General features: G+C 36.6%; 3 protein-coding genes across 3 annotated transcripts; 1 reads left to right on the top strand and 2 right to left on the bottom strand.

The window, feature by feature from the left end:
* Window positions 1-4,739: 4,739 nt before the first annotated feature.
* On the bottom strand, window positions 4,740-10,533 carry LOC134496376 (olfactory receptor 10A7-like). Its single transcript, XM_063302107.1, has 2 exons — window positions 10,444-10,533; window positions 4,740-5,699 (listed from the first exon to the last, which is right to left on the bottom strand). Exons 1-2 carry the CDS (start codon window positions 10,531-10,533, stop codon window positions 4,740-4,742), a joined length of 1,050 nt encoding a protein of 349 aa, XP_063158177.1.
* Window positions 10,534-17,029: 6,496 nt separating this feature from the next.
* LOC134496375 (olfactory receptor 1E16-like) lies at window positions 17,030-17,974 on the top strand. The gene has a single exon (XM_063302106.1). The coding sequence runs from the start codon at window positions 17,030-17,032 to the stop codon at window positions 17,972-17,974; it is 945 nt and encodes a 314-aa protein (XP_063158176.1).
* Window positions 17,975-21,292: 3,318 nt separating this feature from the next.
* LOC134496374 (olfactory receptor 10A7-like) lies at window positions 21,293-22,419 on the bottom strand. The gene is made up of 2 exons (XM_063302105.1): window positions 22,369-22,419; window positions 21,293-22,252 (listed from the first exon to the last, which is right to left on the bottom strand). The coding sequence occupies exons 1-2, from the start codon at window positions 22,417-22,419 to the stop codon at window positions 21,293-21,295; spliced, it is 1,011 nt and encodes a 336-aa protein (XP_063158175.1).
* Between the last annotated feature and the right edge of the window lie 5,190 nt (window positions 22,420-27,609).

Raw genomic sequence — 27,609 nt, 5'->3', positions numbered from 1 at the left:
TTCTTGAGAAGTCCATAATTCTGAGAAAAAGAAGACAAGAAAACAACCAGCAACAAAGTAGGTGGCCTCAGTTACAGCACCATGAATGACAACTGAGAGACATGAATATCCATATATAGAACAGATTATCCTGGAGAAAATTTATCTACAGTATGTGGTCACTAAGGATCAACACAGAATTGATGGCATTTAATCAATCAATTTTTAAAAGATAATTGTGAAAGACAATAGTCTTATTGATAATGGGGGCAAAGTAAAAGTGGGGTGGGAAATAAGAATAATAGATGTCACTCAGCATTTTCCTTTAAAATAATTTTCCACAAGCTGATGCTCTCCAGAAAACATCTACACCTGCTGTAATTTACAATCACTATAGCCAATGGCTGGAGATAATTGATCTGCAGTCTGTCATGTCTGGTAGGAAGGAGTCTGAAGGAAGCTCCTTTCAATGTCATATACGAATAATTTTGCTTTAATGTTTGAGACCCAGTTTGGTACTATTGAGGCACTGGATTAAAAACCTGGAAATCTTGAGTTCTAGTCTTGTTTTAGGCACAGAAATCATCTAGATGGGACAGTCATTCTCTCTCATCCCTAGGAAGAAGGTAGTAACAAGCCACTTCCAAAAATATTTCCAGGAAAATATTCCCCACCCTCAACCAGGGTTCCCTGGAACCCTAGGTTTGCACTAGAATCACTAGGGATTTCCCTGAGAGATCGTGATTTATTTTAAAAAATATTTCAAATTTGGGCAACTTCACATTAAACAGTAAGTTTCATTGCTTATTTTTAGTTTAAGGATACTGTTAATGCATATATACATGCCTACGCATGAAACAAATATAATAGTTTTGTAATTTATGGCCTATATTTGAGGCTGAATGTTCAGGGTTCCCCAAGGCCTGAAAAATATTTCAAGGGTTCCTCCAGGGTCAAAAGGTTGAGAAAGGCTGCAATAGACCATAACAGGACCAACAAATGTTGTGTTCAGTTGGGAGTCAGCAACACATGGCTTGAATGTCACATATGTTCCAGAACCTCTGTTTTCCCAGCCTTTAGAACAGAACTCCCTAACATCAGCTATAAATTCATTAGTTTCTACTAATTTTCAAAAGAAATTGGCTTTCTAACTACTTTAAAAAACAACGACAGAAAAACCATATCCATAATCATATCCATTTCCTCTCATGTAAGGACAACTTGTCATTTCCCTGCCAGCTGCAGTTTAAACCATACAAATGTCTGCTGCACTTCTTTTAAGCCACTCCAAACTTGCCTGGCCTGCATTTGGTGTTTAGAAACAATTTGTCTTTGTATGAGTCAAATCCATTCTTTAAAATCAGAATGCTCATGAATTTCAAAGGTGATATCCAATTCTTAAGAAACATAGAAATTCCTACCACCCATTATTCCAGGTGTGATGGCAACTGGGGTGGGAGCACTGATTAAATAAACTTATTTTCACTCCTGTATTGATCAGAACTGATAGGCTTACAGACTCTCTGTGTTTGAGAGTACCATAAACAGATTTCATTGCTCAGAAATAGAGAATATTCCTGGGGAATAGAAATGTTGATGGTGTAAAAGTGCTATTCATTTTATTTATTTCTCACCCATCTTCAAAATGTAGATCAGTTTTTCTTTTCCATTTTTTATCATTGTAATAAAACCAGGCTAAGAGGTGTAACAAAAGAAGAAAGAACTGTTTGACTGTTAAGGAGATCTGTTGAACAATTAAACCAATTACCAATGGAGGAGTGGACTCCTCTTTCCTGAATGAGTTCAGAGAGTGGCTACTGGGCCATTTGTTAGTGCTAGTTTAATTTGGAACAGGGAGTTGTATTTGATGACCTAAATGGGATTTCTATCTCTATGGTTCTATGTTTTCAGGATTCTGTGAGACTGGGGGAAAGTAATAGCATAATGGGAAGGAATTAGAATCATTTAAGAAAGTGAGATGTTAGAAAAAAGAGCTTCATACAGAGCAGTAAACTCAATTAGATGAATTGAATTGGAGAGCAATCTTAGTGTTTGGAGAAAGGAAAAAGTGTGGCTTTCACTCACAAAGGGTTGGGAATTCACTTTAAGACTTCTCTTAGGGCTTGGAAATGAGGAATAGTTTCAGTATGGTTCTCTGTAAGCAGCTATGGAGGGGGGGGGTTTACCAACAATATTGATTAGAATGTTCACATGATAATTATTACTGTATATATTTGTCCTATCTCAAAATGATGTTCTACAGATCTAACAAACATGTGGATCTCCAAAAACCTATGCCATAGTAAAGATGTCAATTCCCACAAGACTCTTTATTGTCTTGTCTTCATATTTTTTTCAGGTAGAGCTTAAGATAGTGCCTTCAGGTTCAATATTACTGCAGTATAGTGGAGACATGTGCTAAAAATCATAATTCCATTAAATCTACCTCTAAATCTCACGCTAACAAATTCTTGACTATTGGTCATGCTGTCCAGAATTGGATCTGCAATCCAATATGTGTAGAGGCAGCAAGTTGGGAAGTTTAATAAATATTTATATTTATTAAATATATTTTATAAATACATTTTCCATTTTTTTCTGTAAGTATCTTGTTTCTGTGAAATTATTTTCCTTTTGTGAGATGAGAACACTTAGGAAAATTTGGCAGAACTTTACAAAGGAAGTCAAACTTACTGAGGCTTTTCATAGAAATGTTCTTCTACATTTTATTAAATTAAATATAACTGAGTAAGATGTGCACCCAATCACCAATCAAATATTCAATTTGTTTAAGTGTCTGGTAAAAAGTTCATGATTTTAAAACCAAGTGAAGAAGCTTGGCACCCTCTACAGTTCTTCTTCAGACACTTCACAACTACCTGTGTCTTCTAACTTCATATGAACTTGAATTAATTATCTCGTTTAAGTAACCTGAAAATTAAGAATGGAATGAGCATTTAAAAGCTACAGATATTGGGTCAGTCAGCCTTGAACTAAAAATCACTGTCATCACCCATATACTAATATACTGCTTATAAGCACTCCATGTACAAAAATGATTGTTACATAGCCAAAATAGCATAATTTTCACAGAGATGCAGAAACCTTCATATTTCCCACAAGCCCAAAAAGGTTTTGCTTACTGGGCTGAAACAAGAGTGGGGAGGAAATAGAACAGCTGGGATATGGAGAAATTGGGGCCCTTGGAAGAATTCAGGAGTTTGAAATACAAATAGCAAAAGTGACTACTCTAACAAAATAAAAATGAACAAAGAGCATAAGATAAGCAGGCAAGGAAAAGAAAATAAATTATATAAGATGCCCCCAAAATATTTATTTACTTATTTATTGGGGAATATTGAATTTCAGAGTATTGACCATCATGAATAATTTGATGTATAAACAAGTGGTACTGAATTTTATTAAACCTGAATTTGGAGGCTTTTATTGGCTTGGGTTTTATGTTACTACATCTATAGCCTCAAGTAAAGCATTCAGGTTTGGACCTGATGCTATATGACAATAATTTTTTGTGAACCTCTGTCATACTAAAATAGTTTGGCAGTAAAAAGAGGACAAGCTGAGGTTTCTACATGTACAAAGCATTTAGACAGTATGCAGGAATATATTCGTTTGTGAACTAAAGGATCAGGAGAAGAAGAAAGAATGAAACAGAGTTGAAGACTAAACAGATTCCATGACCCTACACCCCGATAATTTGAAGTGATGGCTGCAGTTGAGAGCCATTAAGAAAACAGATGGATGAGGAGTAAAAGCATGGAATCAGAGAGTTGGAAGGAACCATTTATGCAACTGAGGTCAACCCCTTACTCAGTGCAGGTGTCCAAAATGAATCATTCCAGTTAGATGACTCTCTCATCTCCAAGAGGACACATCCAATGAAGGACAACACATCCGCTATTTTTCTGGTCAACTGGTTCCACTATCAGAGTCTTCTTACTACCTGTGGTTAAAGAGGCAGCCCTAAGACATTTTCCCCAACCTGGTACACTCAGAAGTGCTGAGCTGTAACTTCCATAATCACCAGCCAGTGGTCAAAGACGAGAGGAGTAGTAATAGAAAATTACCTCGGGCGCAGGAAGGTGTGGAAATCTACTATGTGAGCTTTTATATATGGGGATGTTGGGGAATACATAGTAGATACAATTAGCAACAAAGGAAAAGGGGTGTGTGTGAAGTGGGAATGAGAGAAAGAGAGGAGGGTAGTTCTTTATTTTTTCCCACTCATACACACTGGAAACCATTCATTTAGGCCATCCTTGGACTGCCTGGCTCCTCAGAAAGGAACACTAACATTTGAGGCCTTTGGGGGGGGGGGGGGGACTGTCAATCATTTCTTGCTGACAAAGATTGAAAAAAAATCCCTCCACTGGAAAAGGACAATTTTTCATAAAATAAGCTCATTTTCCATCAGTTTTAGTTCTAGATAAGTGTGATTGCTTTTCTGAGTGGGGAAACAAAAGAATCATCCCTCATTCATATTTCTTTGCAGACATATGCTTTTACATTTCTACAGTAAAATGAAAATTTAAAAGCAGAAAGACAAGTGCTTTAAAACAATCTTCATTATTTAAATATGTTTTTGCACATACCTACATGCACACATACAGACATGCTGAGAAGTAATCTACTCATCCCTGAAGGACAGATGTGGATCAGATTACTTCATTTAGAAAGAAACAAAAATTCATTTCTGAATATCTGAATCAGCAGTGGAAACTTTCTAGGACATTACGAGATTATGAAATTTTGTTGCTGTATTTTCTGATTGCTTTGAAGAGAGCTCCCTTCACCTCTCTGTTTCTCAAACTGTAGATAAGAGGGTTGAGCATTGGAGTCAGGACAGTGTAAAATATAGAAAAGATCTTGTGTAGTTCCTTTAGTGTTTCAATCTCAGGAACTATATAGACAAGGAATATTGACCCATAGAAAAGTGTCACTACAATCAGGTGTGATGAACATGTTGAAAAGGCTTTCTGTTGAGCAGTTTTAGAATTAATTTGCAGGACTGTATAAAGAATGAAGATGTATGAGGCCAATGTTATCAAAAATGGTGGCCCTGTTCCCATAATGCCTAAAATAAATGTAGCAAGCTTTACTAAGCGTGTATTGCTGCATGAAATGTTTGCTACTGGATATACATCACAAAAGAAATGGTCAATTTCATTGGGTCCACAGAAGGTAAGTTCCAGGAGAAAGAAGGTTATGATAGTGTTGGTCAATAGGCCACTAATCCAAGATGTGAGAGCCAACTGGAGGCAGAGTCTACCATTCATGAGAGTGGTGTAATGCAATGGTTTGCATATTGCTAAATACCGATCATAAGACATCATTGCTAGAAGATAGCATTCAGTGGCTGCAAAAAACCCAAAGAAGTAGTATTGTATGATGCATCCATAGACAGATATAGATTGATCTCCAGTTACAAAACTAGCCAGCATCCTGGGAAGGATGGTTGAAATGTAACAGGTCTCCAAACAAGACAAATTAACGAGGAAGAAGTACATGGGGGTCTGAAGATGCTGGTCAGCTACAACCAGTGAAACAATTAGGAGATTTCCAGCAATGGACAAAGTATAGACAGGAAGAAACAACATGAAGAGGACTATTCGCAGTTCAAGCAGATTGCCAAATCCCAAAAGGATAAATTCTGTAGTAGTTGACTGATTTCCTCCTTGCTGGGGGAAAGTAAAGTGATTCTGAAATAAAAAAATGAAAGAACGTTATTAATCTTCAGGACTATGGTTCCATCCTTCCTTTTTTTCCCTTAACACATGAGTCTAATGTTATTTCTTTAAACATTTGGGTCATTTAGTATATACTGTAGTTTTCAACTGTTTCCCATTTAACAATGCAAGTTGGGTACCATGCATTTGCAGGGCCTAGAGGGTGTGTGTTTGTGTGTGTCTGATTGTGTGTACATGTACATATAGACATATATACTGTAGACATATACACATAGATAGATGATAGATAGATAGATAGATAGATAGATAGATAGATAGATAGATAGATAGATAGATGGATGGATGGATGGATGGATGGATGGATGGATGGATGGATGGATGGATGGATGATATTACATATCCTCTTCTTACAAAAAGATACTGGGAACTTTTTTCAAGCCCTGCCACCCAGAATGAGCCAAGGAATTCAGGCAGCAAGTTGGGAAGGGAGGGAGATCATGTATCACTGTTAAGTGTGACACACACTGTGGATTTTCTCAGTATGAGCTCTTATTACTGTTCCCATCATTCCACAAATACATTGTTGACCGCCTTTATCACTTCTGCTATTGCAGGAATTCTTTGTTCCGCTGTAGAATTGATTTCTACAGAAAAATAATCAGCAGAACTTCTCATCTGTTTTCTTGAAAATTCTGTATTTGAGGAAGGTATTCTTGACTACAGATACTGGATTTCCCCAGCTAGAGCTGAGATTACTGCTTCTCATCATTCAGCCAATAAATTGTATGGCATCTTTATCACTTCTGCTATTGCAGGAGAGGATTCCTTCTTCAGAAGAGTAATCAGCTGAACTTCTCATCTCTTTTCTTGGAAATTCTGTATTTGAGGAAGGCAGCCTGGCTCAGAGTTAGACCCTGTAGAAGAGGCAGTAGTGGGATCACTCTGCCACCCCTCCTTTGCCGATGCCTAACAGAACTCTTTTAAGATTAAGTTACCTTTCAAGTTGAACTGTAAGTTCAGCTTTAAACTGGGAAGGTCCAACTTTCCCAGTTGTTCTGTCACAATCAGTCTTATTCTAAATGGGAAGGGCAGCACTGAAGAAATTGGGCAGGATGAAAAAGGAAACCTCAGTGGGACAGAGGAGGAAAAGTCAGGGTATCACTAAAAAAAAATTACAAATAAGCAAATTATTAAAACAATTCAAGGAACACAAAAGTAAAAATAATGCATTAAAGGAGAGCAAGAAGCAAAAACTGTTTTTCATAGTGGTTATGACTGGCACATGTCCAGACCCTAAATTTTGATGTACAAAGTTCTCATTTTATACCAAATAAAATAAACTTATTTCACTTTATTTGTGTTTATAATAAAACTCCAGCTGGTAGCCTCTAACGGATTTGTTCAGGTCACAACTTCATTACAGTTCCTTTACAACTTTTGTATAGTTCTCAGCCATTGATTTTCTCTGGAATAGGGCACTGGAAAAGGACATTTTTTTCATAAAATAAGCTCATTTTCCATCAGTTGTAGTTCTAGACAAGTGTGATTGCTTTTCTGAGTGGGGAAACAAAAGAATCATCTTAAGCATTATTGCGTACAAGTTTTTTGTGCAGGTTAAATATCTGTAGAGTCAGATATTTATGTGCCTTGAATTTTATGTGTAGAAAAACTAGATGGCTAAAACTTGTTCATTCCTCCCATTTTAAAACATTAATTTATACAATCAACATTTTAAAATATTGTTGAAGAATGAAACAAATAATTATTTCTTCATTCTGCTTTTTTAATCAAGTGCATAACCTATGAAAACCAAACTCCTTCCATTTCTCCTTATTTTCTCTCTAATGCACAAATACAAATCTCAAAAGAGACATTACTTTGTACAGATTTGTCACTGAATCATCATGCATGCATATTTGTATCTATTGATGTACATCTAGATTGTAGAATCTTACAAGGTGAAATTGAGAGAGGGTTACACAGAGAGGGAAGGAGTTAGCCAAAATATAGTTAGGTACCACTTTCATCACTGTTCCTTCTCCACTGAAAAACTAATGCTGCTTGTCTCTGAAGAAAACCTGTATTGACACTTTCTAATCTTTCTTGATCTGTGCTTGATTTGAGCTTTGCTTCCTAGCTTCCATATATTCTGAAAACAATCCATCCAAGCCTATCCAATACTTTTGGTTCCACAGCTGTTCACTGCCCTAAATAAAGAAAAAAAAATCATTTATTTTTATTTCTGAACTTGAAAAGTAGAAATATTCTTCATGACAGATGTCCTTTGGATTTTTATGAAATCAAATTGTCTGATCTCCTTTCAAAACCTTCTCCCTATGCTATTATTATGCAATAGTGTATTCTATAAATTAAAGTTAAATCACATAAGGACATATTTTCCTTTGCCCTGAATCTTATGCTTCCAATAAGTCTCCTTGGAGGATTCCAAATTCCAAAATTTTAAGATAAGGAGAATAAGTGTAAATGAATTTTCTGTACAGTGTTTGAAACACATATCCTTCTATTGTGGTTTCCCCTTCCTCAACAAAAACAAAACAAAAACAAATATATTTTGCTAAGAACAAGGTCTTTGCTGTATTAAAAAAAAAAAAATGAGAATCACAGATTCTGATCCTATCCCAGGAACTAAATGTTGCACTTGAAGACCAAGCTAGATGCACTGTCATCAACAAGATTACTAGATTACTGCTTATTTTAAAAGTAAAGGAGAAATGCAAGGACCCCAATCAAAATTGGGACCTAGAGGGAAAGTATCTCCTCTTCTTGATGTGCTCCCAGTTTAGAACAGCAACTCTGCTTCTGACAGTTGTATGTGAAGGGGCGGGGAGGGGGGCCTGCAATAAGCTCATCTGACCAGGCTCTAACTCCTAACCCTTTGCAACTGAATAACAGTAATGCAATTTTCCATTGGTGCCAAATGCTAAGAAATACAGGTATGTTAATTTCTGAGTAGTACACAAAATGCTACTTTAACCATTCCAAGCCCTCCAAACCGGGGAGAGATATATTTATCTTTTCTAAAATTCTTCTCTAAAGTGAAATAAATATGAGTTCACTGATTAATTTATGCACTCTGTTGACTTAAAAAACTGTCTTGTAGATTTGGAATTGAAGGTCTCCTTATCATTACAGATTTCAAAAATGGTACAGGCTATCCTTAATATAATAGTACCATTAAAAGAATTCCAAACTAATGCTTTTTTTTTTTTTTTTACTTTGACTGAACATCAAGTCTGGGAGGATATTGCATGAATTCCAAATATTGCTCCCTTTTTTTGAGGATTCTGTATTTTTGAGGATTCTAAATTATGCCACCAAGTGAGAGATATCACTTCATTGTTGTATGAATTCTTCTTAAATCTCTTTTGCATGGTGGGGGTGTTTGGTTTGCTAGTCAATGACCAAAATAAAATAACTGTTTACAGAAAGAAGAACAAATCTGATAAACGGTACTGTGTAATTTTTGAATTTACTTCCTGTTGTTAGCATACTGATGTTACTGTCATGTTTTAGATTTTCATTTTTCATGCTTTTATTTTTAACTCTACAATGCTTAGAAAATCTGCTTTTACAGGACTTTATTAAAGTAAATCATAAATTCATTGAATTAAGTAAACAGTCCACAGAGACCAGATTACTCAGATTTACAAAGAATATGTTCCACCTCAGTTATTACCAAAAAAAAAAAAAAAAAAGATAGAAATATCCTCTCTCTCTCCACATAAAACTCAGATTATATAAATAAAATATATTCTGCTCCAAATAGAGCACATAGAGTATGACAAGTACATAAAAATTTACCTCTGAATTGCTTATATTCTCTGTGGTGTTCCATTCATGTTCCATCCCAAAGATGTAGGTTTTGTATCTTCTCAAGTCCAAACCTCTGTTTTAGATGGTCCTCAAATCTTTCTTAATTTTCCTTTCATGCAGTACATGAGCATACTTAAACATCCAATGATTCTGCACAACTATTTCTATGGATACGTATTTGAAATTGCTTAGAAAAAGAAGTTTTGTGTTAGTCACAAAAACGGCAGCAACATTTGGTTTTCTTTTTAGGTCCAGATAGGCAGAGTAGGAAAAAAATCTGGGAGCTGATGTCTCATTTTCAACTGACAATTGTGAATGAAGGTATTGGTAAAAATAACTTCAAATATTATACATCTGTGGCAATTATTTATTTTTACAGATTTAAAGAAATAGTATCGACCCAAGAATCTTTTAGTGCATATTTTTTTTCTTTTAATCACAGAATTTCACCTTACAGAAAGGTTTGACACATCCACAATTCACAGAATGTTAAATAATGCTTGCTTAAAATAAGTGTGTGCTTACGTCCTTTCCCACATTGTCCTATCTAACTGCAAATGGTTGCAGTTAATTACTTCAACACTGAAGTAACCCAGCAATAAACTATCTCTAAATGTTGAAAAATTCTTGATGCTGAAAAACCCTTTTTCCTTCTATTAACTTAAAGCACATAAAACTAGTTCCTGTATATGTATTGAAGGGAAATAACTTTCATAATTAGGTTCTCATCTCCTGCTAAATTAGTTGGGTACTAAAAGGTCAGCTTGAAATAAATTCTGGGAGTTTTGCCAAGCATCTCAAACTATTTTTAGTACACTGAAGTTTATGCAGTGGGAGATACTACAAATGAAACAAGAGAGACAAAGTAATATTCAAATAGGAAAAGTTGCATGTCTACTTATGCTAGGATGTTTTTAATTACTCTTTCTATACTGATCATCTTTATATCCTTAAGGTCTAAATCTAAATTCTCCTTTAAGTCAGGTTGGATGGCTGTTGACTTCACAGACATATCCACTTAGTTTTCTTGGCAACAGTACAATCGTGGTTTTTGATTGTCTTCTTCCAAGATATTTTCTCAGGTTCCCAATGTAGACTGCAACCCTGGGATTCCCTGGCAGTTTCCCCTCCAAGTTTTAACAAGGCTTAACTTGAGTTTCTGAGCAAAGATAGGTCACTTGTAATTTACAAATCGCTATGCCTCTTCTTGCAATATCAAATGAAAATTCCACCTTACTTCTGAGATACTTTAATTCTTAGATAGGAAAGGAAAAACAAACAAAATCCAAAAGAGTTTGAAATCTGTGATAGATTTCCCCTAAATCAATATGAAGACCGGGACTCTCCAGAATTTGTTGCTCCAACATCCATTAGTTTAAACTAGTCTTGTCAGGAATAATGGGAGTTTCAATCCAACTTGAAAAGATGCTACACTTTCCTATTCCTTATCTGAATCAAACAGATCTAAAATTTGTGAGACACTAAATTAATCTCTGGCCTTTTTCTACTGTAGGGTTTTCTTATCACTGCACTTTCTTTCCAAAATCAATTGTGAAAGACAGCACTCCTATTAACAATGGGAGCAAAGTAATAGTAGGGAGAGGAGATAAGGATAATAGATGACACTCAGTTCCTTACCTTAAAATATTTTTCTATAGCCTCATACTACAGCTTCTATAATTTGTAAACAACATAGCAGTGGCTACAGGTAATTGATCTGAAGACTAAGCATGTCTGGTTTGAAAAAAGCTCTTTAAATGTCATCATAAAAAGCTGTGCTCCAAAGTTTCTTTATCATATCATTCTTTATTACAGTGATAGACCAGTACAATTAAAAGTACTCAAAAGTCTCCGATAAAATTCACAGACATGATAAGAATACAATCATAGTTGAAATATCATAGCTGAAATTTAGCAAGCTCGCTATCATTGCACATAAAATCAAAGGAGCAGCCTATGTTACAATATATTAATACTTATTTAAGACATCTGAAGATGATTGATTATTAACTAAGTAGTTAATACAATAAATGATAATATCTAAGGCTTGGATGCATTACATTATTTAAAAATGTTTACAATTAGTTATTCACCAGGTTTCAACAAATCCTTAAAGCTGCTGTACAGAATCTAGCTACCTGCGCTGTGACTGTAGGCCACTCATCTTTAAGCAAAAGCTGAAGATATTCAGTGACATAGTGGCCAGGATACCCAATAGTCATTGGGAAGATAAATTTTGTTTGAATATTTCTATAGAATGAGCATCAAAGAAGGACATGTGCAGTAGTTCTACCTGTCCAGAATCACAGGGACAGAGCCTTTCAGACAATAGTATCTTTTTATATTTGCCCTCTAGAACAGCTGAGGGGAGCACATGACATTGTGCAAGCAAAAAAGTTGTCCAATGATTCACTGCCTCTAGCTGGCGAAGATATCTAGCAGGGGCGACAGTATATCTAATGAAGTCTGGAGCCAAGAACAATGGAGCTTTCTCTAAGTCTGCATGCCTCTCCATGTCCTCTACCCTTTGTCTTAGATTTTGTTTTGCCTTGTTGTAGTCCAACACAAGTATTGCAAATGAAGAAAAAACTACTTTTGCACGGTTGGACTCAATAGCCTTAATCCAGGAAGAAGAGAAATTATCTTGGAGAATTAATGGTGCAAAGCCTTGAGGAAAGAAATTAAGTTTTAGCCAAAGATTTAAGGAAGCTATACAGATTCTTGATTCAACTTTTGTCAATCCTGTCTCCAGGGGTAGATGTGCGCTTGAGATTGATTGATTGATTGATTAGCATAGTATCCTCCTTTAGAATGGAAGAATTTGAGGATGGTGTTAGTTGAACTTTGACCAGAGGCAGCTGCATATTCACAATGTGCTTTCCTTGAGCAGGTGGCATGTATGATCACACCTAGATACTTAAAGGTGGTCACTTGTTCTATGTTGTGTCCATCGAGATACCATGGGCGAAGTCTTGGCCTTTTAGCAAAGGCCATAATGTTTGTTTTCTGATAATTTATTTCCAGTTTATCATAATTACAATACTGGAGCAAGGCTCACAAGGCTCTTTTAAGCCCTACTGGTCTCCTAGAGAGGATTACTGCGTCATCTGCATAGAGCAGCAGGGCGCTACTGTGATCTATTTTGGGGGGCTGGCAATTTGGTTTGCTTATCCATTTTACCATATTGTTTATATAAAAGTTAAAAAGCATAGGGGCCAAGATACACCCCTGTTTTACCCCCTTTTGGGCTTGGACCGGCATCAAGAGAGACCCTTGCATATTATACCTGAACTTTATGGTTGTGTTGGAATCTAAGGTATGTAATAAGTGGAGAAGCCTATGATCAATTGCGGTGGCTTCCAAAATTTGCTTTAAGTTAGGCATTATCCACTCATGATTTCCATTCCACATGTATATAAAATAAATGGTCAGATTTCAGTTTTAGAATCTATTTAAAAATAAAATGGTCATCTTTAATTTGAAAACTATTACTCAGATATCTACATGTTTATTTTACAATATACTTCCAAAAAAAGAAACCACAGCCAGTCATGATGAAATCTTATGAGTCTCTGCTGATGATGTAAGAAATCTGCAGATTTCTTACATCACCAACAGAGAAAATCTACACTCCATCCTTTCTGATACATTCTATGAGGACTCCTATAGGCTCAGAATAAAATCTTTTGATGGATTGTTCAAATCCAAAGAAGCAACCTTAACATTTTTTTTTTTAAAAAATGGATCTTTTAATATTTATATGATATTCCAGCTCTTTATTCCATAAGTCCATGATCCCCAAACTAAGTGCTGTGTTGCTCCAGGATACCATAATGAACCCATTGGGATGCCATGGGATATTTTAAATTTTCAAGGGAAAAACAGTGATATATGACATCTTTCAGGCACTATATGAACTACTAGCTTGGGCACCACAGCTTGAACTACTAACTACTAATTTTGTTCTAGGGGATCCATGAAAAAATTGAAATCAAACAATATATTTAAAAGTTGAAATTACTAATATTTACTAAGACACTCAGGATGTTGTGAACCAAGAAAATTTGGGAACCTCTGCTGTAAATCAAAAATATTAGTAATTTCAACTTTTAAATATATTGTTCAATTTCTAATATAAGTTCAAAGTTGGTTTAATTTTGGAAATAGATTTAATCAAACATGATAGCATCTCATGCTTCTTTGAGGTAGCTTAAGTGTCTGGTCCATAATGAGAAATCAAAGTAATTGATCTGAAGTTACTATTCCAGACTGGGCCCATATTTTCCAATAGAACATCTAACCACCTATTTTTGAAGTAGAGTTTTTCTACGAAGTTAAATAGAAGTTTTATTGTGGTCAATGATCAGGACATAATAAGACTCATACTCACATGTGTGTTATGATTAATACTTCTGTACACATATATAGTCTTCTAACTAGGCATATTGATCAATCATTTTTACATATCCATGAGACTCAGCATCAAAATCAAGCTATGATCCAGTAGGGCCCAAATATGTCTAAGTGAATGTAAACCAGGCAATAAGAGACCTTTTATTTTTGCTATATTTTGACTTCTAATAAAACCCATAGAGGTAGATATTCAGTATTTTTTTTTTATTCTGCATAAATATATAAATGATAAAATAAATAACCAATTTATAGCCTTAACTTAGCCAGTGAAATCCTAGGTGGTCTGCCTTGTCATATAAATTTCCTTCAAAGTCCATTCATCCAAACCTGTTTGAAACTACCAGGAGTGATGGTAGCTGGTGTGTGCCCACTGATTAAATGACCTTCTTTACATTCTTCTATTGGTCAGCTAGAAAGAAAATGAATTGACTTATGGTACTCTCTATATTTTGAGGTCAGCAGATAATCATGGGTCAATGGAGAATATTCATGGGGAATAGAAATGTTGATGGTGTGAAAATGCTACACATTTTTAATTTACTTCTCCCCCTTCTTCAAGAGAGGTTAAGTTTTTATTTCCCATTTTTATCATTATAATAAAACCAGGCTGAGAGATGGCTTATGGGCACCATAGCAAAAGGAGGAAGGAAGGAAGGAAGGAAGGAAGGAAGGAAGGAAGGAAGGAAGGAAGGAAGGAAGGAAGGAAGGAAGGAAGGAAGGAAGGACTAATTGTTAGGAAGAACAATTGAACAATTAAATCAATTACCAAGGGAAAACTGTGCTCCCCTTTCCCAAATGTATTCAAAGAGCAACTAGATCATTTCTTAGGGATGGATTAATTTGGATTCCTTTATTGATCTGGAGGTTGGACTTGATGACCTAAATACCATTTCTAATTTTATGATTCTACATGTTTTATTATTTTGTCACATTGAGAAGTGACAGTAGGATTGGTAAAGCTCTACAGAGAAAGAAATTGGGAGAATCAGTCAAGAAAGTGAGAAAGAAAAGTTGTAGACAGAAGAGCAGAGACATTTAGGAACAGAGTTAATTTGGAAGAGCAAATGCGGGTATCTTTTAAAGAAGTGAAACAGGAACAAACATGTATTTTGGTATGGCTGCTAGAAGGTGCTAATATATCCCTAGGGATCAATGACTTGAAAATAGTTGTCTTACTACTGTATAAATAAGAAAGATTCATAGGGTTGGAAGGGACCTTGGATATCTTCTAGCCTAATCTCCTGCCCAGGGCAGGAAGCCTCATACCATCCCAGACAAATGATTGCTTACCATCTTTAAAGTAATCATGAAGAAAGAAGGCACATTAACATCTCTGTGGGACTTAGGAACTTGATTGCATCATGAATGTTTTTCAGGAAGCCAAAGAGGAAAATCTCCCCAGGCTCAATCCTCATAAGTGTTTTCGTTAAGCAGTTAATTTCACAATTGTTTGCTCAGAATCTCATTGTTTCCCTTTCATAAATGAAGAAAAGCCTTCTGCTGGTGGCTTCTGGATCAATAACTGACATAGGAGTGACTGGCTGTAAGTAAGTGCTCATCATGTCAACTGATATTCTATTTTGTCAAATCACCACATTTCAAAGCTTCTCTAAACAAAGGAATACCTGGTAATTTCCCCAATGCTGGAACCAATTTGGTAAGAGCAGAAGGACAGTGGATGGAATAATATCTCTCTGATTATTTCAGTTCATCATCATGCTTCTGTATCAACCTCCTTTTTTCACTTGCCCAATAAATAAGTTGACCTGATCTATGAAAAATATGCAACTTCCATTTGTTTAATAGCAGCATTTGTTTAACTGCACCTTCCACACTTCATCATCCTTCAGATGTATTGGATTAAGACTCCCATTACCCCAAATCAGAAGTGCACCAAATGGGAATTATGAAAAAAATGTAGTCTAATACATCTGGAGTTTGTGAGGTAGAGATGATTTGTATGTTATGCCAGAGTGTATAAACATTTATTTGGGAATAACATCCATCGAGCACACATTGCTGAGCAAGTATGGATAGCTGGGTTTTGTATGCTTAATCTGTTCAATGGTTTGCCCTGTTCACAGGAATTTATGACAATTCGAGAAATGAAACTCATTAAATAAAGCAATGATGTAAAACGTAGAAGAAGAAGAAAATATCTGGCAGATGAAATCCTGCTAAAAAAAAAAAATCCATGACAAATCGTTGACAGAATTAAGAAATTGTGATAACAGAAGACCTAATATGGATGAATGTGGATAGTTTCTCTATATAATGTAGATCACCTTTATAAATAATGTAGATGGATATAAAATAGGAGGAAAAGGTAACCTTTTTGTGACTTGGAGGCCACATTGATTATTTGTTCACTTATTTGGGGGAATCATGTTACACAAGGGGGCATAGACAGTGGTGGAATGATACCTTATGCTTGGTTAATACTTTCAGCCTGTCTGGGGATAAATTGGTGTGTAGGATATGATTATGAGCCAGATTGATACAGAAAGCTTGACTGAGCTTTAATGCAGCCAGTCTGCCCCTTAATGTAGCACTGCTGCAACTTTTCATAGCATGCTACAGTTCCAACTAGCTTCACACTAGTTTCAAAAAATAGATACTGGGAGCCATAGGATGGATGAATGGGAACACTTTTTATGGTTTCAAATAAAGAGTTTTAGACACTGGGCCAGTATGTGATACGCACCATCAGTAAGGTGAACTAAATAAGCCATACTACCTTATTTTCACTCTCTCTGTTGAATAACACTCCTGGGAGACAAACATCTGTCATGTTTCCTAGAATCAGATTATAAAAGAAAGTTGTGGGAAATATGGAGCAGAGTGAACTATAAACCGAGCTCAAAACTCTCTGACAGCTGAAATAAGGTATATGTGCATCTGTGTAGAAGTCTTGAGGGATGAGAAATTATATTTCTTAGCTCAGAAGATGGCATAGGATAAAAAGCTTTCAGTGGATATCTAAGGTCAAAATTCTTAACAAAATTAAGACAGCATGTGTAAGCCTTCCTGAGCTTAACATCACATTACTTCCCACTGTTTTCTAGGACTGCAGTGATTTGTAGGAGATTCATTCAATGTGGAACACAGAGAAAGGAAACCAGACATCCATCACAGAATTCCTCCTTGAGGGTTTTGGAAATCTCCCAGAATTGCAGCCTCTTCTTTCCTTGTTCTTCCTAATTATTTATCTTGCAACAGTAACTGGGAATCTCCTGATTATATTGTTAGTTGTAGCTGACCACCACCTTCACACACCTATGTACTTCTTCCTGGCAAATTTGTCCTGCCTGGAGACCTGCTATAGTTCAATCATTTTGCCCCAAATGTTGGCCAACTTGTTCAGTGGTCAGAAGTCTATTTCTTTTATGGGATGCATGATCCAATTTTATTTGTTTGGGTCTTGTGTTGGTATAGAGACGTACCTTCTGGCAGCCATGTCCTATGACCGCTATCTGGCCATTTGTAGACCTCTGCTCTATGCATCTATTATGAATAGAAAACTGTGTTTTCAGCTTATAGCTTCAACATGGATAAGTTCTATGATGGCTAATGGCATTCTGATGTGTCTGATGGCTCAGTTATCCTTCTGTGGACCCAATATTATAGACCATTACTTCTGTGACTTCTTCCCAATGGAAAAATTGTCATGCAGTGACACAAGACTGATAGAACTCATCACCTTCCTCATGACTTTTGGTTTCACCATCACACCTTTTCTACTCACTCTGATATCTTATTTTTGCATAATTGAAAACATTCTAAAGCTATCTTCAACTACTGAAAAGAAGAAGGCTTTTTCAAACTGTTCCTCTCATCTCATGGTGGTTGGAATTTTTTATGGTACAATAATTATTGTCTACATGTTGCCAGATATACCCATTTTAAGGCAACTCAATAAAGTTTTCTCTGTTTTCTACACTGTCTTGACACCTCTGGTTAATCCTCTGATCTACAGCTTGAGAAACAAAGAAGTTCGCAAAGCCCTACGAAGAGTGGGATGCAAAATAGTACATTTTTAAGATTTTTAGACAAATGCATACAGTAGTTGTGGCTTTTCCAAACAATTGTTTTTTGGTTCCTAGAGTGAGTTTGGATTTTTGCTGTCATATATTGGCTCCATTGGTTGAAAGCTATTTTCAAAACAGTAATATAACTTTAATTGCATTATGGCAACATCTAAAGCATTGATCATACATTAAGCAAGTTTTCCCTAAGATAATGTCTTCCACATAAACTCTGATTTCATCAGTTTTGCCATCCATCCATAGCTGTGTTGGCTGAGAATACCAGGAGTAGCAGTCCAAAAAATTCTGGATGGAAGCAGGATGTGGAAGGCCTAATATACTGTAGTTTCTCTCTACCCCCCCTCTTCTGACATATTCATTGCTTACAGTCTGTGCCTATTTCCTGACTATATTCTATTCCAATCACTGCATAATTTGACTGTAGGGAACAATTTTTATATTTGCTTTTTAATGCAATCTTTGTATAATTGGTGTTTTCCAATCACAATTGAAATCCATCACTGAATATTAGGCATATTCAGCGGACATGAAATACTCCTGACCAAGGATAAAATAGGATTGAATGATAGAAAGCTGTGAGGCATGCTGGAAAATATTGAAGCAGTTTAGCTGATATGTTGGGCAGAAACATCTAACAGCTGTTCCTGAGAGGAAATTTGAGAGTATTCCATCTGAACAAAGAGTTTTTGTGATGAAAGAGTTATTGAAATATTAAGCCATGTTTGCAAGATGCCTGGTTACAGCTAACAACTCCCTATCACATCACAGTTCCAGGGTACTTTGATTCATTCTATTTACATTTATTATTCTCCAACCAATGTGACTTTCTTTTTCTCTGTGGCTAGTTTCTTGCTTCACTATTGGTCAAGTATGTTGTTCTTTTAATACATTGGTTTGATACTCATTTCGTTTTATTACAAGTTTTATTTGTTTTAATTTGTTTTCTTTTTCTTTTATGAATTGGTCAATGATTGTAATGAATTTAATTGCCTGGATTGAGCAGGAACATGGCAAATTGCAGCAATATGTTGACATTCAGAAGTTTAATGAAAAATATTTAGAAAAGTACTTGAAATCATTTCCTTCTCTCTTGATGGTGCTATGATTCTTTGCTTTTATAAGGAATATTGTTTGTTCTTTGGCTGCTATTTCATGGTTATACTCGTTACAGTGAGACTACATTAAAAATATATTTTGTTTTTCTCTACTCAGCTAAGTGCCTTCTGGCAAATCTTGTCCTCCCTGCCCTCAGACATCATTCTGCATCATCCTTGTTGGGGAGAGAGGAGCTCTCCATTCACCTACACATGCTACCTCAGTTGTTGCTCACTGCTCCTCAGTGCTTCCAAGACAACTGGGAAATCACCTATATGCTTGGAACTAATAGTTGAACCACTGCTACTTCTAAGTTCATCCAACCAACCTTGGTACTTTGCTCCAGGAGTCACTCACAAACCCTCCAGTACCCCTTTGTGGTAGGCCTCACATTAAACGTTGCGCTAACATTCAGCATTCCAAGCTGCAGCCTTTTGATTGATCCTGAGCCATTACCTACACTTCACTGAAGGGTTAGGATTTTGCTGTGACTGAGAGCTGAGCTGTGACCCATGGAAGTGAGGCCTGGGTCATTGGGAGTAAAAGCTCATTTGAATTCCAGCGGGGCTGGGTTTGAGGTTCAATTACCAGCACGAGATAAGTTGGAATGAGCTGGATAGCATTTTTTCACATTAACAAATTTTATTATAAGATATAAAGTTTTGTGAACTTTTAGCTTAAAAAGTACTACCAGAGTCTTTCTCATTTTTGGCTACAGTACTCCAGCATGGCTTTCCTCCTTCAATAACAGCAGAAGATAGAAGGAGAAAGAACAGCCCATGAATGAGTTACCTTTTGCAATGCCTGGAAGCTTCTTTGGGCTTTAACTGAAGTGCAAGTCATCTTTCCCAGAAGAACCTTTGTTTAGGACCTTAGGTTTTTGCCATCCTGACAAAAACCCTTGCTCGAAGCACCAGCAGTCTAATTAAATCTGAGATATCAAGTTCTACCAGGAGAACAGAAAAATAACTGGGACATCACTTATTAGGGTATGTTGATAAATAGTTTCATCCATTGTTCATTCCACCTACACAATTTTTCCTGTGTCACTGGCTGGCACACAATTTCAAACAATAATAGACTGACCTCCATGTTTAACAGTTGGCAAGGTGTTTATTTTTTCAAAGGTACCATGCTAGGTATCACCTAATTTATTTTATATTTTTATGACTGCAGTTCAATTTGTGTTTCACCAGTCAGAGCAAGTTCCAATATTTTCTTTTGCATGTTCTAGATGATTATTTTTGAGAAGTTATCAGAGAAAATGTTTCTTCATAACAATTCTTCATGCTGTTCATTGTTCTATAAATATATGATCCCACAAGGCTTTTTGTGAACCTCTCTCATACTATAATATTTTGACAGTAAAAAGAGGAAAAGCTGAGGTTTCTACATGTACAAGGCATTTAGATAGCATGCAGGAATATATTCATTTGTGAATGAAAGAATCAGAAGAAGAAGAAAGAATGAAACAGAGTTGAAGACTAAACAGATTCCATGACCCTACACCCCGATAATTTGAAGTGATGGCTGCAGTTGAGAGCCATTAAGAAAACAGATGGATGGGGAGTAAAAGCATGGAATCAGAGAGTTGGAAGGAACCATTTATGCAACTGAGGTCAACCCCTTACTCAGTGCAGGTGTCCAAAATGAATCATTCCAGTTAGTTGACTCTCTCATCTCCAAGGGGACACATCCAATGAAGGACAACACATCCACTATTTTTCTGGTCAACTGGTTCCACTATCAGAGTCTTCTTACTACCTGTGGTTAAAGAGGCAGCCCTAAGACATTTTCCCCAACCTGGTACACTCAGAAGTGCTGAGCTGTAACTTCCATAATCACCAGCCAGTGGTCAAAGGTGAGAGGGATGGTAATAGAAAATTACCTCGAGGGCAGGAAGGTGTGGAAATCTACTATGTGAGCTTTTATATATGGGGATGTTGGGGAATACATAGTAGATACAATTCAGCAACAAAGGAAAATAGAGTGATGGTGGAGGGAGTATGTGAAAGAGAGAGGAAGGGGATAGGTCTTTATTTTCTCCCACACATACACATTGGAGACCACATACATACATACATATATACATACTGAAAAATAATCTGCTCATCCCTGAAGGACAGATGTGGATCAGATTATTTCATTTAGAAAGCAGCAAAAATTCATTTCTGAATATCTGAATCAGCAGTGGAAACTTTCTATGACATTACGAGATTATGAAATTTTGTTGCTGTATTTTCTGATTGCTTTGAAGAGAGCTTCCTTCACCTCTCTGTTTCTCAAACTGTAGATAAGAGGGTTCAGCATTGGAGTCAGGACAGTGTAAAATATAGAAAAGATCTTGTGGAGCTCCTTTAGTGTTTCAGTCTTAGGAACTACATAGACAAGGAATACTGACCCATAGAAAATTGTCACCACAATAAGGTGGGATGAACATGTTGAAAAGGCTTTCTGTTGAGCAGTTTTAGATTTAATTTGTAAGACTGTATGAAGAATGCAAATGTATGAGGCCAATGTTAACAGAAAGGGTAACCCTGTTCCAATAATACATAAAATAGATGTAGCAAGCTTTACTAAGTGTGTATTGCTGCAGGACAGATTTGCTACTGGATATACATCACAAAAGAAATGGTCAATTTCATTGGGTCCACAGAAGGTAAGTTCCAGCAGAAAGGATGTTATGATAGTGTTGGTCAATAGGCCACACATCCAAGATGTGAGAGCCAACAGGAGGCAGAGTCTACCATTCATGAGAGTGGTGTAATGCAATGGTTTGCATATTGCTAAATACCGATCATAAGACATCATTGCTAGAAGATAGCATTCAGTGGCTACAAAAACCCCAAAGAAGAAGAACTGTACAATACATCCATAGATAGATATAGATTGATCTCCAGTTACAAAACTAGCCAGCATCCTGGGCAGGATGGTTGAAATGTAATAGATCTCCAAACAAGACAAATTAACAAGAAAGAAGTACATGGGGGTCTGAAGACGCTGGTCAGCTACAACCAGTGAAACAATTAGGAGATTTCCAGCAATGGACAAAGTATAGACAGGAAGAAACAACATGAAGAGGACTATTCGCAGTTCAAGCAGATTGCCAAATCCCAAAAGGATAAATTCTGTAGTAGTTGACTGATTTCCTCCCTGCTGGTGGAAAGTAAAGTGATTCTGAAATAAAAATGAAAGAATGTTATTAATCTTGGTGACTACTGCTCCATTAAATGATAATCAGTACATGGCTCTCAATTCTTTTCCCATTTACCAATGCAAGTTGGGTGTCGTACATCTAAATGGCTTGTCAAGCTTTCATAACTATCTTTTGCACAAAGAGACATTGCGTACATTGACCTGAATATACATGTCTTCTTCTCAAGACCTGTCAACCAGAATGAGCCATGGAATTCAGGCAGTAGATTAGGAAGGAAGGGAAATTGGGTGTCCTTGACCAGTGACTACAGATGTTGGATTTTCTCAGGTGGAGCTGAGATCGCTGCTTCTCATCATTCAGCCGATAAATTGTATAGCACCTTTATCACTTCTGCTATTGCAGGAGAGGATTCCTTCTTCAGAAGAGTAATCAGCTGAACTTCTCATCTCTTTTCTTGGAAATTCTGTATTTGAGGAAGGCAGCCTGGCTCAGAGTTAGACCCTGTAGAAGAGGCAGTAGTAGGAGCACTCTGCCACCCCTCCTTTGCCGATGCCTAACAGAACTCTTTTAAGATTAAGTTACCTTTCAAGTTGAACTGTAAGTTCAGCTTTAAACTAGGAAGGTCCAACGTTCCCAGTTGCTCTGTCACAATCAGTCTCATTCTAAATGGGAAGGGCAGCACTGCAGAAATTGGGCAGGATGACAAAGAAAACCTCAGTGGGACAGAGGGAGAAAAGGCAAAGTATTATTTAAAAAAAAAAAGAAAAAATCAAGCAAATTAACATAAATGACTAAAATAATTCTTCTTTCTCTGGCATTGTTCCCGTGAGGTCGGAAAATGGCTAGAAAACCCTAGGACTCTTGAGAAAGAGAGAGATATACTGTACATTTTAATGTTTCTTTCTTAAATGAAAATGGCCACTGTTTAAAAAATAAACAGATGCATTCCAAAAAAATTCTGTAGTTTAACTGAAACTTTGTCACAGTGGTCTGAATATTTTTCATTTGCCAACTTTTTAGAATTTGAAACTTTATAGAAATACTACTTTTAAATATTTAAAGAGCAAAGTAAAGCACTCCTTATCTTGCCCAACCATGCCTTTCTCCCATGAACACCCCGATGTCCCAGAATAACAGCCTGATCCACTTGTTCCCCCTAAAAAAGGCATTGGAGAAAAATGCAAATTGAGGGAGAGGAGAGGAGAGGAGAGGAGAGGGGAGGGGAGGGGAGGGGAGGGGAGGGGAGGGGAGGGGAGGGGAGGAGAGGGGAGGAGAGGAGAGGAGAGGAGAGGGGTGGAGGAAGAAGAGAAAGAGGCAAAACAGAAAGGAAAGGGAGAAAATAAGTGGAAGTGAAAGGCGCCAAAAAGCAAAAATCATGCTTTAAAGGCCAGCTGGACTGGGGAGAGCAGGAAGGAAAGAGTTCATCACAGAAATGTAACAACAGGCCTCTCTTCAGATGCTGGTCTTTGATATACAAAGTTCCCCATTTTATATTATACATATGAAAACTTATTTTAGCCAATTTGTGATAGTACAACTCCAGCCGGCAAGATCTAACAGACTAATTCAGATCAAGTCCCCTATGCAACTTTTCTATAGATCTTGGTATTGGGAAGGGACCATTTGTAATAAGAGAAATCCATTTGCCATCAGTTGGTTCTAGAGCTGTGTTGCAGCTGTTCCCGGTAGGGGAGCAAAGAGAATCTTCTTCAGCCTTATTGCACACAAAGATTTAGGCTTCAAAAAAGCTTTCCTAATCAGAAATTGACTGTATAGGAATTTGTGTGCTTTGAATTATATACATGGAAAAATTGGATTGCTGCATTTTTTAAAGTATAATTTTGTTTGATTCCTTTCATTTTAAAATGTGAATTTATATACTTTTAAAATTAAACAACAAGTGATGGAGAGGAAAACAATTTCATTCTTCATTCCATCTCTTGAAGATTTCCTGAACTGTATCACCTGCCAAAAGCAATCCCTTCCTTCTCTCCCTGCCTCTCTCTCTCATACTTATGCACAAATACAGACATATATACTCTCAAAAGAGACATGTACAGTACTTGCACAAAGAGTTACATAGAGAGGAAAGATGTTAGCCAAAACATAGTTCTCCACTGTTCATTCTTCACTAAAAAGCACCTCTTCCTAAAACTGAGAAGGAAGGAAGGAAGGAAGGAAGGAAGGAAGGAAGGAAGGAAGGAAGGAAGGAAGGAAGGAAGGAAGGAAGGAAGGAAGGAAGGAAGGAAGGAAAGGCAGGCCTGCATTGAAACTTTCTAATCTATATCTGCTTGATTATTGATGCAATAGTGTATGCTATAAACTAAAGTTGCAACATTGAAATACTGTATATATTTATCTTCTGCTACCATTCAGTCTCATTGGAGGATTCCAAAATCCAATATTTTAAGATAAAAATATCAATTTTCATACACACACACACACAGTATATATACACATACACAAACACCTACACATATACATGTCATTGTAATGAATGCCTTTCCCAATAAAGTACTCAGACTCAAAAACAAAGTTTAAGTTCTGATTTTATTAAGGATAGAGTGAAAACATAATGAAAGCTGAGAATGAGAAAAGCGCACCCAAAATCAAACTAAATAGCCCCGTTACAAACAAAGTCCCACCCCCCCTTCAAACATCTCAAATTCACATTCCCAGGTGTTCCTAACGAGTTCTGCTGATCAACGGGCAAAAAGACCTTGACACAAAAAGATAACCCAAACACATTCCTACTTAGCGCACAGAGATAGAGTGCTCGGTGCAAGGTTTCTCAGCAGCTCCCTCCCAGCTAGGAACGCACGTCAGCGCTCTGGCATGCGAACTGTTACGATGTACCATGCACATCCAAATGATGAACATGACAATCATACATATATGTACATATACATATATACATATACATATATATATATATACAAGTGACAGCAACATCAGGAGTAATGAGAAGCTGGAAAAGTACCAGGGCCTGAAGGAGGAACTAGAGAGGATGTGGAAATTGAAGGCCAAAGTGGTCCCAGTGGTGGTAGGGGCATTCAGGGCATTCAGCGACTCCTCAGCTTAGAGATTGGCTCCAAGAGATCCCAGGAAGAACATCAGAGCTCTCTGTCCAGAAGAGTGCAGTGCTAGGAACAGCTAAGATATTGCGCAGAACCCTCAAACTCCCAGGCCTCTGGTAGAGGACCCGAGGTTGAGGAAGACGCATACCACTCATAGGGGTAAGAAGGGATTTATATATATATATATATATATATATATATATATATATATATATATATATATTCTCCACAGAGTTTGAAACACGTACCTTATGTTATAGGTTCCCCTCCCCAACTAAAAACCATTCTGATCATGTAAAACATTTTGGGGGACCACAGTCTCGAATGCTATCCTTGGGACTAGAAGTTGCACTTTAGGGCTAATCTTATCAACCACAAGATTATTGGGTGTTTTCAAAGTAAAGGAGAAATGCAAGGACCCTGATCAAATTGGGACCTAGAGGGGAAGGATCTCCTCTTCTTGATGTGCTCCCGGTCTAGTACAGCAGCTCTGCTTCTGACAGTTCCATGTGATTGGGGGGGGGGGGGCAATGCAATAAGCTCATCTGACCAGGCTCTAACTCCTAACCCTTTGCAACTGAATAACAGTAATGCAATTTTCCATTGGTGCCAAATGCTAAGAAATACAGGTATGTTAATTTCTGAGTAGTACACAAAATGCTACTTTAACCATTCCAAGCCCTCCAAAATGGGGAGACATATATTTATCTTTTCTAAAATTCTTCTCTAAAATGAAATAAATATGAGTTCACTGATTTATTTATGCACTCTGTTGACTTAAAAAAAAAAAACTGTCTTGTGGATTTGGAATTGAAGGTCTCCTTATCATTACAGATTTCAAAAATGGTACAGGCTACCCGTAATATAATAGTACCATTAAAAGAATTCCAAACTAATGGTTTTTTTTTTCTTTTATTTAACATCAAGTTTGGGAGGATATTCCATGAATTCCAAATGTTGCTCTCAGTATATTTTTGTGGATTCTAAATGATAACTGCAGTGAGATTACTTTACACACAAAAATGGAAAGATTCAGCACTACCCACAATGGAGGAATGGTTGGGGAAGATGATGGAATTTGCTGAGAGGGCTTAATTGACTTTTTGATCAGAGAAAGGGCAATATCTACATTTACTGCTGATTAGAAATCCCTTATAGACTTTTTGTGTGAAACAGAAAAAACTGATCTTATGATTTATGGCTTTGATTATTAGACAGGATAAATTATAGAAAGAAGAGATTTATGATGTGACCATACAGAAAGAGTTAAATTTATAATTGTACTCATAACTGCTGTAAAGAAGATTGGAAGCTACTTCTTTTCTCTTTCTTTTTTATTTTTCTTCCTCAGTTCTTCCTTAAGAATATGTACCAAAGGATTTATTTGAAGGAAATGCTTCAAATTCTTCCTCAGTTATTACAAAACTGATAGAAATAGCTCTCTGTCTCCACATAAAACTCAGATTATATAAATGAAATATATTCTGCTCAAAATACAGCACATAGAGTATGTCAGGAACATAAAGACTTACCTCTGAATTGCTTATATTCCTAAGTGGGATCTCTGTGGTGTTCCATTCATGTTCCATCCCAAAGATGTAGGTTTTGTATCTTCTCAAGTCCTAGCTTCTATTTTAGATGATCGTAAAATCTTTCTTAATTTTCCTACGATGCAGTACATGGACACAGTTAAACATCCAATGATTCTGCACAGCTATTTCCATGAACACATATTTGAAATCACTTTTTAAAAAGTCTATATGTTAATTCCTGTGTTAGTCACAAAAAGGGCAGCTGAATTTGGTTTCCCTTTGAGTTCCAGGTAGAGTAGAATGGGGGGAAAAATTGGGCGCTGATATCTAATTTTCAACTGACAATTGTTGAATGAAGATATAGCTAACAATAAGTTCAAATATTATACATGTGTGGCAATATTTTATTTTTACTGATTTAAAGAAATAGTATTGAGCCAAGAATCTTTTAGTACATTTTTTTTCTTAAAATCAGAGAATTTCACCTTACAGAAAGGTCTGACCCATCCACAATTTATGGAATGTAAACTAATGCAGCAAGGGTCAACTTATCTCTAAATGTTGAAAGATACTTGGTGATGAAACACCTACCTTCTGCTAATCTAAGGCAGATAAATGCAATCCCTCTATATGTATTGAAGGGAAATTCCTTTCATAATTAGGTTCTCATCTCCTGCTAAATTAGTTGGGTACTAAAATGTTAACTTGAAAGAAATTCTAGGAGTTCTGCCAAGCATCTCAAGCAATTTTTACTATGCTGAAATTCAC

Source organism: Candoia aspera, chromosome 4 (genome assembly GCF_035149785.1).
Source record: "Candoia aspera isolate rCanAsp1 chromosome 4, rCanAsp1.hap2, whole genome shotgun sequence".
NCBI lineage: Eukaryota > Metazoa > Chordata > Lepidosauria > Squamata > Boidae > Candoia > Candoia aspera.
Note: the sequence above shows the minus strand (reverse complement) of the source record. Positions and strands in the feature narration are given on the sequence as shown.

Bases quoted from the DNA above. Each gene is read 5' to 3' on its own strand.
- LOC134496376 (XM_063302107.1), bottom strand. From the start codon at position 10,533: ATGTCTGTGAAGTCAACAGCCATCCAACCTGACTTAAAGGAGAATTTA. The intron at 5,700-10,443 runs GTAATTAAAAAC...TTTTTATTTCAG, and splicing joins AGATGATCAGTATAGAAAGA to AATCACTTTACTTTCCCCCA.
- LOC134496375 (XM_063302106.1), top strand. From the start codon at position 17,030: ATGTGGAACACAGAGAAAGGAAACCAGACATCCATCACAGAATTCCTC.
- LOC134496374 (XM_063302105.1), bottom strand. From the start codon at position 22,419: ATGTCTCTTTGTGCAAAAGATAGTTATGAAAGCTTGACAAGCCATTTA. The intron at 22,253-22,368 runs GTACGACACCCA...TTTTTATTTCAG, and splicing joins GCTTGACAAGCCATTTAGAT to AATCACTTTACTTTCCACCA.